At 43.0% G+C, this 13500-nt stretch overlaps 1 protein-coding gene across 1 annotated transcript in view; it reads right to left on the bottom strand.

Annotated features, from left to right (window-relative positions):
* The window catches only part of B4GALNT4 (beta-1,4-N-acetyl-galactosaminyltransferase 4), a 144543-nt gene extending 134036 nt beyond the window's left edge, over positions 1–10507 (bottom strand). Inside the window, exons 1-2 of the mRNA XM_068261027.1 lie at positions 9943–10507; positions 5100–5340 (exon numbers count right to left, since the gene is read on the bottom strand). Coding sequence (XP_068117128.1) covers positions 5100–5250 — 151 coding nt within the window. The 5' untranslated portion in view covers positions 5251–5340; positions 9943–10507. The remainder of the gene's footprint in view (positions 1–5099; positions 5341–9942) is intronic.
* Positions 10508–13500: the final 2993 nt, after the last annotated feature.

Below are 13500 nucleotides of genomic sequence, written 5' to 3'. Positions count from 1 at the left end.
AACAGTGGTGTCACATACCTGGCTATACAAGACTGATAAATCAAAACTTTACTGCCAGTAAAAACTGTTTACACATATGTACTCTGCTTAAAGGAAACCTACATATGTACTCTGCTTAAAGGGAACCTGAAGATTGCTATAAAAAACAAACAAAAACACAGGACGGCTGCAGAGGCCCCAGGTAAATAAATCTCCTGAGCATGCATGAGCACCTTCGTTCCACTGGCCCTGCACAAGCTGTACAGTGTACTTGCAAATGCGCAGTAGGTACCTGCTCATCCACCAGAGACCCAGTGATAGAACTATACAGTGTATGGAGGTATGGGAATTATCAAGAGGCTTCCCACTACCGAGGTACCAGAATTTGCTTTAAAGAGAATCTGTAACAACATTTTCAGCCTTATTTCTTCTATCCTATAAGTTCCAATACCTGTTCTAATGGTCTGTCTTATTGCAGCCTTTCCTAGTTGCACAGTGGCTGTATTATCTCTGTTATATAATCTAATCTTTCCTTTGACGGCTTTGTCAGGATCAGGCACTCAGGCAGGAATGTGCTGCTCTGCTTGTGATAGGCAGAAGCTATACACACCCTCTCCACGCCCCCTGCAGGCTCTGTATGAGTCACAGACTGAGTTTCTCTCAGCCTATCACATGCTGGTTAGCAGCCATGTTTTTTTGTTTGTAAACACTGCCTAAAACTGGCAATTCCAAGCCAGGATTGCAGCAGGGAGTGGCAGAAACAGCACAGAGGGGCCTGGAGAACATAATGGGCTTGATTCACAAAAGAGTGCTAACTGTTAGCACGGCCGTTTTTCGCGCGAATTTTCGCATTCACGCGCATTTAAAAGTTTTCGCACAAAATCGTTATTGTTTTCGCACGCAAACGTGAATTCTCGCGCGGAACCGGTAACGATTTCGTGCAAAAAATGTGCGTTTGCGCGTGGAAACGATAACGATTTAGCGCAAAAACGTTTAATTGCGCGCAGACGCGAAAAACAGCCGTGCTAACAGTTAGCACTCTTTTGTGAATCAAGCCCAATGAATAGAATGGTATACTTTTTATTGTAAGAATTTTAGAGTACAGATTCTCTTTAAGTTGTTTCTGTGAAGTTTTGCTTTAAATCTAAGTATGACTTTTAAAGAATAACTGAAGAGTGTCTTACTATGCTAAATTAACCATGCCCTGGAGAGATTATTAACTTCCTTAGTATGATTCTTCCCAGATTTCCTTTCTAAATGTGGTACAATTCTTTCTCTGGAAAGAATCATAGCACTAAGTATAGGCAGCCAGAGAGCCCTTTCTCAGTGTAGGCAGGCAGCTAGAGAGTGACCACCGACCACCCCCCTTCCTCCCGAGTGTGCCTCCCCATTATAAGTAGCCACCAGTGCCTCCTCCACCAGTAGCCCCCAAGTGTGGGCAGAAATGCTGCCCTCGCTACAGGTAGCCAGTAAGCTCCCACCACTGCAGGTAGCCAGAGAGTGCTCCGCCATGTTTTAGTATAGGTAGCCAGTGGGTCAGGAGCCTTAGCCCAGACATCGCCTGAATAGGGATGATCAATGAGTTGTAAATAATTTTCACTTACATTCAAATTTCATGTAAACATTATGCAGCTTGAACTCAGACCATTAAAATTTGACATTCTGATTGGTCCAATTTCAAGCTGAAAATAATTTACATGAAATTTGGATGCAAGGAGAAATGATTTACATCTCATTGATCATCCCTAATCCTGAAGCAGACTTTTAAGCCTGGTACACACATCCAATGATTGGCTGATTTTACCACATCCATGTACAGCAAAGTCCCCTGTATCTGGCACAGGCAGGGAATGTCTGATGTCGGATATGTGTGCTTAAAGGAGTCAATCAAAACAAGCCCCCCCCCATTCTACTTACCCGGGGCTTCCTCCAGCCCCTTGCAGCTGACATGTCCCACACCGCAGCTCTGCTTGCAGCCGCCAGCCCATGGTCCCTGCCGATGCAGAGGCTGACCTCCTCTAGAGCGCCTGCGTGAGCGCCGCTGTCATTCAAGCCCACGTTGTCTGCGGTGTACTGCAAAGGCGCAGAACTACTGAGCCTGCGCAGTACACCGCGGATAACGTGGACTTGATTGATAGCGGCACTCATGCATGTGCACTAGAGGAGGTCAGCCTCTGCACCAGAGGGGACCATGGGTCAGCGGCTGCAAGCGGAGCAGTCAGCATGGGACATGTAAGCTGCAAGGGGCTGGAGGAAGCCCCAGGTAAGTAGAATGGGGGGGGGGGATTTGGGCTGGTTGATTACTCCTTTAAAATGCCACAAAGAAATTTAAAAAAAAAAAAGCCGCAGCAGAAAGTACTTACCGAGCTTCCAGGCGCCGTCTTCTACTATACTTCCTATAGCTCCTAGCCTGTGCACCTGTACCTCAGGCATGTCACCCGGTTAGCTGAGACTTCTGGTTGCCTGAGTTCTGGATAACAGGGACTATGCTGTAGTATGAGAGCTTACCTACACAAACTGATCAGTTTTCAAAATCTGTTGGCCCTCATACTACATGGAGGTGATAAAATTGGTCAGGGATTAGCCAATCAAAATTGCATGTGTGTATGCACCCTTAAGAGCTGCAAGTTTGCAATCTTTTCAGAAAACTGTCTGAGCCCTAGGGCTACCCCTTTGTAGAGTGGCAGCATGCTAATGCTTTCTGTTTGGCTGCATCAAGTCATGTGACCATATTTTTAGCTGCAGACACTTCATTTGAGACACAAAATAGTAATTTTTAATGTCCACCAAGCTAGAAGTCAGTTGATTCAAAATAATCTTTGAATTGTTCATGTACATCTGCTTCTGTGTGCTGAAGATGAGGCTGTGACCATTAATGAAATATACTTGTATTACTGATTTTTGCTCCATTATTAAAATACTAGCACTTCTTTCATGACTCACATTATTTACACAAAGAGATAACTCATCCCTAGTCCTGTACGTCATTCCCCAATGTGTGCTGAAGTGCTGGAAAGTTCTGCGCAAAGATGATAAGCAGGGCAGCCAGAAAATACACAAGAGGAAAAGAAAGAAGATTATTCAGATACCAGCAATCGCTGTAGCTAGTTTACTGTCAGTTTAGGCACAAAGCAATAGCTTACACTGTACACGCTAGTGGTGATATACCAGTGTTATGTAAGGAGGATACAATTTATTTATTGTATTTATAAAGCGCCAACATATTATGCAGCGCTGAAAATTAAAGGGAATCTGAAACTAAACTAAAGAGATAATGAATTGTATGTGTAATACAGCTAAGAAATAGAACATTAGTAGGAAAGGTATGAGTCTCATATTGTTTCCAGTACAGGGAGAGTTTAGAAACTTCAGTTATCTATGCAAAAGAGCTTCTCTGAGCTCTGGACCCAACTTCTTATGCATCAAACAGTGAAAGACAGCTTCAGATAAGGTTTTACTGCAGGCAAGTTCAAAGGTTCATTAGCTCTGCTCTGTTTCATAGTTTAAAATAGAGTGTAGTTTGTAAACTGCAAATAATTACCTTTAGATTGTAAGCCTCTGGCAGGGCCCTACTCCCTAGTGTTTCCAGCTTGTTTATGCAATCTTACTGTCAGTCACCCCGATTGTGGACTAGAACAGTCTCTATTTTGACCAATGGAACTGAACTACTGTTATCAAAGACATTTGCATGATCTTGTTTTGTTGTAAGCTACTTGTATGTCCTACCTTGTATGTTAACCCTTTTATCTATTGTGCAGCACTGCGTAATATGTTGATGCAATAATAAAAATAATAATGACAGGATGAAGTAATGTTATAAAAAAAAAACTATATATAACTGAAAATAAAAATATGAGAACATTTTCTTTGCTACTAAATGTTCTATTAATTATCTGTACTACACATACAATTCAATATCTTAAGATTTTTTTTGCTTCAGTGACACTTTAAGAAGTGACATGTGACATGATGAGATAGACATGTGTATGTACAGTGCCTAGCAAACAAATAACTATGCTGTGTTCCTTTTTTTCTTTCTCTGTCTGAAAGAGTTAATATAGGTTTGTAAGTGTCTGACTCAGTCCTGACTCAGACAGGAAGTGACTACACAGTGTGACCTTCATTGATAAGAAATTCCAACTATAAAACACTTTCCTAGCAGAAAATGGCTTCTGAGAGCAAGAAAGAGATAAAAAGGGGAATTTCTTATCAGCGAGGGTCACACTGTAGTCACTTCCTGTCTGAGTCAGGACTGAGTCAGCAAATTACATACCTGATATTTAACTCTTTCAGGCAAAGAAAAAAAAAAAAAAAGGAAAACAGCACAGTTATTTGTGTGCTAGGCACTGTACATAGATATGTCTATCTCATCATGGCACATGTCACTTCGGGTATCCTTTAAGAATGCAAGTATACTATTAATGAGGGCCCCATATCAAGACATTTTAAGCACACTTAAGTTTAAATACACTAACTGCTCCCACCAAGGTTTTGATATCAAAATTAAAAACTATGGCACATTCACAAAACTAAAACGCCTATTAATTATTTAAAAAGGCAGCCTAAACAGCGTTAATGCCAAGAAAAGTGCAGTAATGAAGAATAAGCAAACAAATGTCAGAGCACCAAAGGCAGATCACTGAAGAGATGGACTATGTGAAACGGAAACTGTGCACATTCCTTTCTGCCTTATTCAAAAGCCAGCAATAGACATATCAGACATACAATGGCCTCAATTCACTAAGCTTTATCAAACACTTTATCAGACGTTTGATAATTTACCTCATGGGTAAAATCTCATTTTGAATTCACTAAGGTGTTAAAGATTTATTCGAATGTTTTATTGATAAAATGTTCAATCAATCTATTACACCTTAGTGAATTCAAAAGGAGATTTTACTCATGAGGTAAATTATCAAACGTTTGATAAAGTGTTTGATAAAGCTTAGTGAATTGAGGCCAATGACTACTGTGTGCAATACAAAAGGTAACAAAACATTCTAGTTAGAGGCAAGGGAAGTAGGATACAACCAATACATGCTGTGGTGTGCATACTACTGGCAGAAATGAGAATGTCATGTTGTCTGTGACAGAACAAAGGGAGATTTGGAAAAGATTACCTCTGCCGTAGACAAAGGGCAACTTCAGTGCCTTGCCCTGCCTTGTGAGACTGATGTGCAGGTAGGTGACCCAGACTGCTGAGGTAAGTAGCACCAAGAAGAGCAAAAGCTTAAATTGCCTACGGATCTTCTTCACTGGCAACCAAGGCATCCTGCTGGCACCATCACCAGGCTCAGCGGTGGGGCCGCCGATAGGGCTCCCTTACACACTTCCAGGCCACATCAAGCCAAAGGGGGCTGTCTGTGAATGGGAGCAGGTAGAGATCGTCAGTAGCTGCACTCAAGCAGTTAAATCTGCCACAGCCTAGAGACAGCTGAGGTTGCACAAATAAGCATGAAGGAAACATCAACACAATAGCTCTTCATCATATCGCACAAACCCCCTAAAGATCACTTGCCGATGATGACACCTGCGCACATCTGCTAACAGCACCTGTTGAGCCAGCTTTAGCAGGGATCCAAATGATTAAAACAGGATCACAGGACTCAAACAGTGGCTACAGCTAGCACCGAACTGAGAAAAACTGAGCACATAACAACCAAAAATGCCAAGTTTGTGCAAATCTCACTTGGCAGCATATTCAACCACAGGTACACCATACAAAAACACAACTGTAGACCCCAATGAAAAACAAACAAAAAAATGACCCCACTTGTGCATATATAATTAGGTCAAATGCTGAATCGATTTCTCACCGATTCGATCAGAGCAATTGAATCAGACATGTATCGACAGGACAAATCGGGTGTATGGCCTGTTCAAGGTTACCTGCAAAACACCCCATCTGTCCCCATCAACAAGGCATGTTTGTGCATTTCTTCTCCATTATACAATCACACGTATTAGCTAGGTGTCACTGTATTTCTGAGCAAAGGATCACAAAGCATTAAAAGCAGCAAATCAGTCCATCTAAAACTAACATTTCAGCCATGGATGGACAGCAGTGAAGTGTAATCACTCACTGGCTTCTTATATCACTTTGGGATTACAGCAGTGTGACTTCCAGCCTGAGTTCCCAGATCCGCCAACTCCCTTTGTGAAGTCTAATTCCTTCAGCTGATGCTGACAGAATTTCATTGCTCTCCTCTATAACTAAAGCAAAGTGATTGTATGCATGAATGCTGATTCCTAGATCTCCCCTTACAAATAACTATTGCATGTGTGGGAATGAACCGTGGGGCATCTACAACTGAAATAACAGTTTTTAAATGGACTGACAGTTTAATGTGAAATTCCATTTTCATTTCAGAATTGCTATAAATTTAAATCTGTGGTCCACACGCCTTCTTTAGGTCACATTCACAGTGGGACGTTATGGTCGCACTTTATAAAGTCTTATAACTCAGCTTACCCACTGCTAATCTTATGTGCCATTCCCAGTCGCGTTAAAAAAAATGTTGCGTTGTGGTAACTCACTGCTTGCCGTACGTTACCTCTTAAAAAGAGACTCTGAAGCCTTAATAAAAATGGCTTTTTTTCCTTATATATAGCAGGGGCATGTTTGCCCCTGCTAAAACGCCGCTATCCCGCGGCTCAACGAGGGTCCTTTCCCCTCCAAATCCCCCCTGCAAAATCCATGAACAACTTGGTCGTAGATTTTGCTACCCCTGTGCGCTTCCGTGTGAGGCAGGGCTATGAGCTGCAGCCCTGCCTCACAAGCGTCTATCAGCGGCTGATCTCCGCCTCTCCCCCGCCCCTCTCAGCGAAGGCAGACTGAGAGGGGCGGGGGAGAGGCGGAGATCCGCCGCTGATAGACGCGTGTGAGGCAGGGCTGCCTCTCATAGCCCTGCCTTACACGGAAGCGCTCCCCAGGCAGCACAGGGGGGGATTTGGAGGGGAAAGGACCCTCGTTCAGCCGCGGGATAGCGGCATTTTAGCAGGGGCACACATGCCCCTGCTATATATAAGGAAAAAAGCCAATTATGGCTTCAGACTCTCTTTAACGCAGACACGTTGCAACTTTCACATCGCATTCAACCGCAACGTCCCACTGTGAATACAGCGTTAATGTAATGTTACTAAATAGTAATTTCTAAAACTGCCTTTAGTGTAAGCATGACTGACATCTGTTGCTCTTTGGAGTATGCTCTGCCCAGAAATTCCAGCGCTAGTACACTTTAGGGGACCCAGCAGGAAACCTCATAGGAAACCTCAGCTAACAAGATTGGGTGGACAGAACCCTCTGGAACCGCTAGGTTTCCAATAGGTTGTAGCAAATTACATCCACCCTATTTGGCCAATCATAACACTTTGGGCTCTATTCACAATCACACATGCAGTAAGAGATTTTTTTACCACTATATTACCGCCAGTGATAATTTCCACATTCACTAAAAATGATCCGCATGTTTCCCGCATGCAGGAACAATGTGTAAAAAAAAAATTTGGGAAACATGCGTAATTACATAGTAAACATGCGGAAACCATGCGGAAAAAAGTGGCATTAAAAAAAAAAAAAAAAAAAAAAAAAAAAAAAACTTGTCCAAAAAAAATAAATAAATAAATAAAAGTTCAGCAAACAGAGCACTCAAGGCTCCAGACACCATTTAAGTCAATGGGAAGCGAAATATATCACCAAGTACTAGTAGGTGATTACAAAAAATAAAAAAAAATTTGTGAATTTTGATTTTTTGCGGGAACTACCGCATCATTTACGCATGCGGATCAATGCGTAAAATGTTATTCTTGCGGTAAATGTTCATGCGTGCAATTTTGTGAATGTCAAGATGGTCTCATTTCAGTCGGGAATTTACCGCAAGTGCATTTCCGCATGCGGAAAATGATTGTGAATAGAGCCCAATGTGCTGTAATAAGGTGCTGTGATTGGAGAACTGTTCCCTATGAGGTTTCCTGCTGGGTCCCCTAAAGTAGACTGGTGCCGAACTGCCATCCTGTTCAGTTATCTGCTACACAGCCTAGAAGCCCTCCTAAAGCTATGCACATAATGCAGCTCTTAATCACCATAAATGACCGTTTAAGAATGATTTTGCTCTACAACCCATTGTATGTACAAGCGCCCTCTAATGTCAGCTTCTTACTCTACAGTAGTCTTTCAGGTAAAAAAAAAAAGAAAAAACCCTTGACCAAATGCTGTTGTAGTCCCCAATGCAGCTCATCATCGGACACCCTCTGCTTGTTCTCCCTTTTACCTCTCTGAAGGACTGAACAGGATGCAAGCAAGCTGAGCAAGTAATTCTATACAATACTCATAGGCAAATAGAGATCAACTTTATATTACTCTTTGCGGTAGTTTTTCAATCTGTGGTAACTTTGCACAGGACTAGAAAGATTTGAAAGCTAATAGTCATCTTACAGCCTGATTAACTAATTGAGCTGATAATTGATCATAGCCCCCTGAATCTGATTAGACCTGTATAAAGTAAAAAATTGGCCAGTTCAGGTAATTGTATATCAAAACTCAGAAGATGAAGTTAAAGTGAACCTGAAGCCTGAAAACAATCAAAAATAAAAATGGTAGATACCATGGTTAAAATGAACTCGAGGTGTGAGACCTATGGAAGCTGCCATACTTATTTCCTTTCAAACAGTACCTGTTGCTAGGCAGTCCTATTGATCTTTCTAGTCAATAGGGTCTAAATCACACACCTGAAACAAGCATGCAGCTTATCTTGTCAGATTTTTCATAAGCATCTGATCTGCATATGCTTGTTCAGCATCTGTGGCTAAAAGTATTAGAGACAGAGGATAAGTAGGACAGCCAGGCAATGTGCATTACTTAAAACAAAATAAACATGTCAGCCTCCATATCTCTCTCACCTTGAATTCCCTTTAACGGAAGCCTTTGGATGCACCAGAGCCTTCCCCAGTCCTCCGCTGCTGGCTGGGACCCTATTTATCTTCGTGACTGCGCTCCCCTTCATATATGAGCAGTGCACAGGCGCAAGTAGGGTTTGCAACTGCGCAGTAGTAAGACAGAGCCACTCATTCAAGGAGAAAAAAGGCACGTGTTAGGGACTCCATTCCACTGCGCAGGTGTGGACAGCACCACGTGCCTGCGCAGTGCGTCCATGCTTATGTGTGGAGGGAAGCGCGTCTGCGAGTAATATTTGACATTTATTGTTGAATATTTTATTAAAAGGTCCCAGTGCAGAAATAAAGCAGAATAGTAAAATCGGGGAAGCCTCTGGACTATTGAGAGGCTTTCCTCTACTGAGGTAAGTATCTAACATTATCTTGTTTCAGGTACGCTTTAAGATCACATCTCTGTTTTATTGTGACCCTAAACAAATAAAAAAAATATCAGTTCAGGCAACAGGCATCTTATAGGTGCAGTGGCGTAGCTAAGGAGCTATGGGCCCCGATGCAAGTTTTACATTGGGGCCCCCCAAACACTCTATACGTATCAATTGATACAGTGCACCAAAACCTACCAAGGACAGCCACAGTGTCAGAGGTGCAAGAAGGGGATGGGAAGCAGTTTAATGATTACCACTATTTAAAGTATCTATAGAAGTCATTATTATGCGCAAAGGACCAATAGAGAGCTAATACTGAAGTTACGGGAGGACTTTCCGGGGCCCCTCTGACCCAAGGGCCCCAATGCAGTTGCTACCTCTGCAATCCTTATTGCTACACCCCTGTATAGGTGTCCACAGCTCTACTAATTTCAACACCTGGACTAATCCACACATTGGCAACAGTCTGCAATACTCCCATCTGAGAGTTTCTGTATGCACAAAACATAAGGCAAGAAAGTGTAAATAACGTCTGCCACAAACCCTTGCAAGATATACAGCAGTTTTCTCAATAAAAGTGGAATTTCACTTTAACTGTAAATCAACACCAAGCAAAATGAGAGAATGTAATGGAACAGGGAGAGACCTTCACCAGCCACAGGGAAGTGCACAGGAAATCCAGAGGCAGACTCTCCAGTGAGTTGCAGGCAGCGATCCTCCTAGTAATACAGGCAGACACCATTCACTGACAAGCAGGGAGAGTACACTGGTAATCATCATCCCAGGCAGTCCATGTTGAGGCTGTCACTCATGTGATGCTGCATTGTGAAGTGCTGGCAGGCCCTCTGAGGGTAAGGTCACCTATCCTCTCTCCAGGGGATGGGCAGGCAAGGCAGCCTGGAATGGATGGCGTCCCCTCTGTAGCTGGCTCACATGATTGGTCTGCTGTGATGGGGTCCTGTTCATTCCACAGGTCTCCTGGATGCGGCGTCTCTTTTTTTTCTACATTCGACTGTCTCTTTTCCCCTCCACAATTACTCCTGTGTCCTTCTAGCCGTCTCTTAGCTCTCGCAGTCAGCCTCTCCAGCGATATCCTCGCCGGCCGTTTCCAGTCTCCCTGTTTTCAGTCTGGTTTCCCCCCCACCTCCGGCTGTCTCTGTGCTTCCTAAGCTGTCTCTCCTCTCTGAAGCATCAACGCTGCAGTGCAACCAAGCCTGACACGGGACCACTCTAAAGCCTGATGCGCTGTATCCAATCGGTGAACGAAAATCCGGAAGCTGGCCAATCAGGCGCATCGTTTAACGGGACCGCAAGGAGTTAGGTTGCAGCCGGCGTCCATCTCCACGCCAACGCGCGCACACCTTGCGGGGGAGACCATTATGTTGGAAGGGGGGGGGGAAATGTCGGAAGCTTCTGCACTTGACTTAACCTTTCAGTTTGTTTTCTTGTGAGCGGTGGGCGCACATGTTAAAATTGATTTACAGGATTTGCGCGCTAAGAAACGAGAAGCGTTTAGGGAAGGAAGCAATGTCATCTTTAATTGGGGTTAAAGGTGTCCCCTATTTGATACAATGAGCTCGCCCGAGTGGATGGAAGGAGCCTTTGTGTTTGCGAGGATGCTTGGAGCTGCTGAGCCTGATACAGGATGCAGAATTGTGGATTTTAGAAGCGCTGTGTTGTGTTTGAAGGTGCAATTTGAATAAATAGGGTTTAAGAATTAGGGCATGCTCAAGGTTTAGGGAACTGTAACCTGCATGAATTTGTCTTGTTGATTTGTCTGTGTAATGAAGTACACTATGTGGGAAGTTATTTTATTTTTGCTAGGCAGAGCTGTTATTAGGCATAGGCAACCCAGGCAGATGCCTTGGGTGACAACTGCAGGAGGGGGTACCACATAGTCTTAGAATACTGTACTTTATGGAATTCTTACAGCCAAATACTACTTCCGTTAAAGAGATGGATGGCAATTTTAACACCTAAATGGGCGCACTGCTGTATTAATTGTTGTGACTCTAATTTTCAGAGCAATATACTAATCTGTAAGGACCCAGGCTGTACATAAAATGTTTATAAAGTGGATACACACCCCTCAAACCATTATTGGATGGGTTTGTTATATGGGTTCAGCGAGATGTATATAGCCTGGTAAAAACGTGTATCCTGTACAAACTTATTTTGAGAAAGGACATTTCTATGTAAACTATCAATTATTGGTGCACATAAATCTAATTGATGTAGGTTGGGCTAGGGAGAGAAAAAGTGCCTGCCTGGAGCACTAAAATGGCCAGAAACAGCCCTGTTGCTAGGTGTGCTAGTTAGAGTTCACTTGTGTTTAGAGTTTACTACTTTCCCACTTTGAAGTAAAGGACAACGCTAAAGGAAGAATGAGACAAGGCTCACACTTGGGGGAATCGCATGTGGTTTTTGCTTTGTATGTGACCGCCCATGTAAGGCAGGGAACAAACTTTTAGATTCTTGCCCTGCACAGCACAATGCACACTGGCCATTATAATCAATGGACATTTGAATTTGTGTTTATTATCGTGATTTTAAACCAGGACAGGCCCTGCGTGTCCTGGGGAGGCATGCCTAGCACGTGAAACAGCTGTAGACCGGGGGCTGTTGTTGTACCTGTTGCTACGTGTAATAAACGGAATTTGCTTGGAGAGTGCCGGAGTCTATATCTTCTGTTCTGGTAGCTTTCTGTGTTGTTCTGCACGACATACATGTTTACAATTACAATGTATTCAGATGCATCCAGAAAATCGCATACGAAAAAACACGAATGCAGAACAATATAAAGCTGATTAAATTGCACAGGCACGTCCGTTTTCTGCCTTTATCGTATAAGTCACTGTGCAAATTCAATGTAAAAACAAATTTATTGATCTACTCTAAAAGTAGTAGATCAATACATTTTCTTTGACATTGAATTTGCACAGTGACTGTGCATCAACCTATAGGAGGTAAGTCCACCACTACCTCATCAGCAACTTTTAACCATTTTAGGTAATTTTATTTTTGTTGGCTCCTCAGCTTTCCTTATACGATATCAAAGTCCACCCTTGGTGGAGCAGTGTTGCCCCCTTTTTCTTCACATCTACAGAGAGCGACATCTGAATCTTGAGTGAGGATAGGTCTAATCTCCTCACCTACATTTCCAGTGGTTGCCTTTTGGCAACCCTGGTTTGTGAGTATAAATGTACTTATCTTACACTATCCATCCATTTACCACTACATACTACACTATAGTGGGCTCTCGGTGTCCTCCCCCTCCCCCCCCCCCTTGTGTTTTCTGCCTTTAGGCGGGGTTCACTGAGCAGGTAAGGGTCTTGCGAGATGCATGCTGACACTTGCTGTGATGCAAGTACACATCCGAATCGCTTAGCCGTGCCATGCACGGTTATAGTTATTTGGGTGCATGCTGCAGGTAAACTAGCATGCTGACCAAAATCACACCGCAGTGCAGGTTAACCATTCTATGCTCATACAGAAGGAAAAGTTTTTCCTGGACTGCTGGACCATTTTGCAATATCCTACCTGATAACTCAAGCAGCTTCTGCAACTTAGATATTTATTGTGGTTGCAGAGAAAGGCAACATCATCTAATGATTATATGACACCACACAACTTCCTACTATGCCAATATCTGCCTGCTAGCTATTTAGTTACTGCACGTGGACAGTCTAGGACAGCAGTGCATATATACCAGCAAGGTGGTAGATAAAGTACCTTTACCATGGGCCATATGTGTTTCCCACTGTAGACCAACTTGCTTCCTCACATTTCTGAATTCTGTTGGGGAGCAGGGGTATGACTAGTTTAGTCACAGGAAAAAAGTGGTGAGCAGTTGTAAGGGTTTGTCCACACTAAGAGTGTTTACGCTTTTTTTAAAGCGCTGGAGATTTTAAAAATAGCCTTATAATGTAAGCGAAGGGAAGCGCTTATGCATATCATTCTTTTAAGCATTACTGCTTCCTTTCACTGGTAATGCACAATTCGAAACTTACACAGGCCCAGTTTACGGTAGATTTGCATGGCCCGTGCCTTCATGGTAGCAAAACAAGGTCAACAGTAGATAATCTAGCCCCTCCTCTTTCTCTTCATTCATTTAGTCCACTCTTTGTGACCATATGTACTGTGGCACGCCAGATGTGTCTGTCAATCACTATTTCCATTGGTCCTACATGACAGGGCTTAGAGA

This window comes from Hyperolius riggenbachi, chromosome 11 (genome assembly GCF_040937935.1).
Source record: "Hyperolius riggenbachi isolate aHypRig1 chromosome 11, aHypRig1.pri, whole genome shotgun sequence".
NCBI lineage: Eukaryota > Metazoa > Chordata > Amphibia > Anura > Hyperoliidae > Hyperolius > Hyperolius riggenbachi.
The sequence above is the reverse complement of the archived record's forward strand: the minus strand, read 5'-3'. Positions and strand labels throughout refer to the sequence as shown.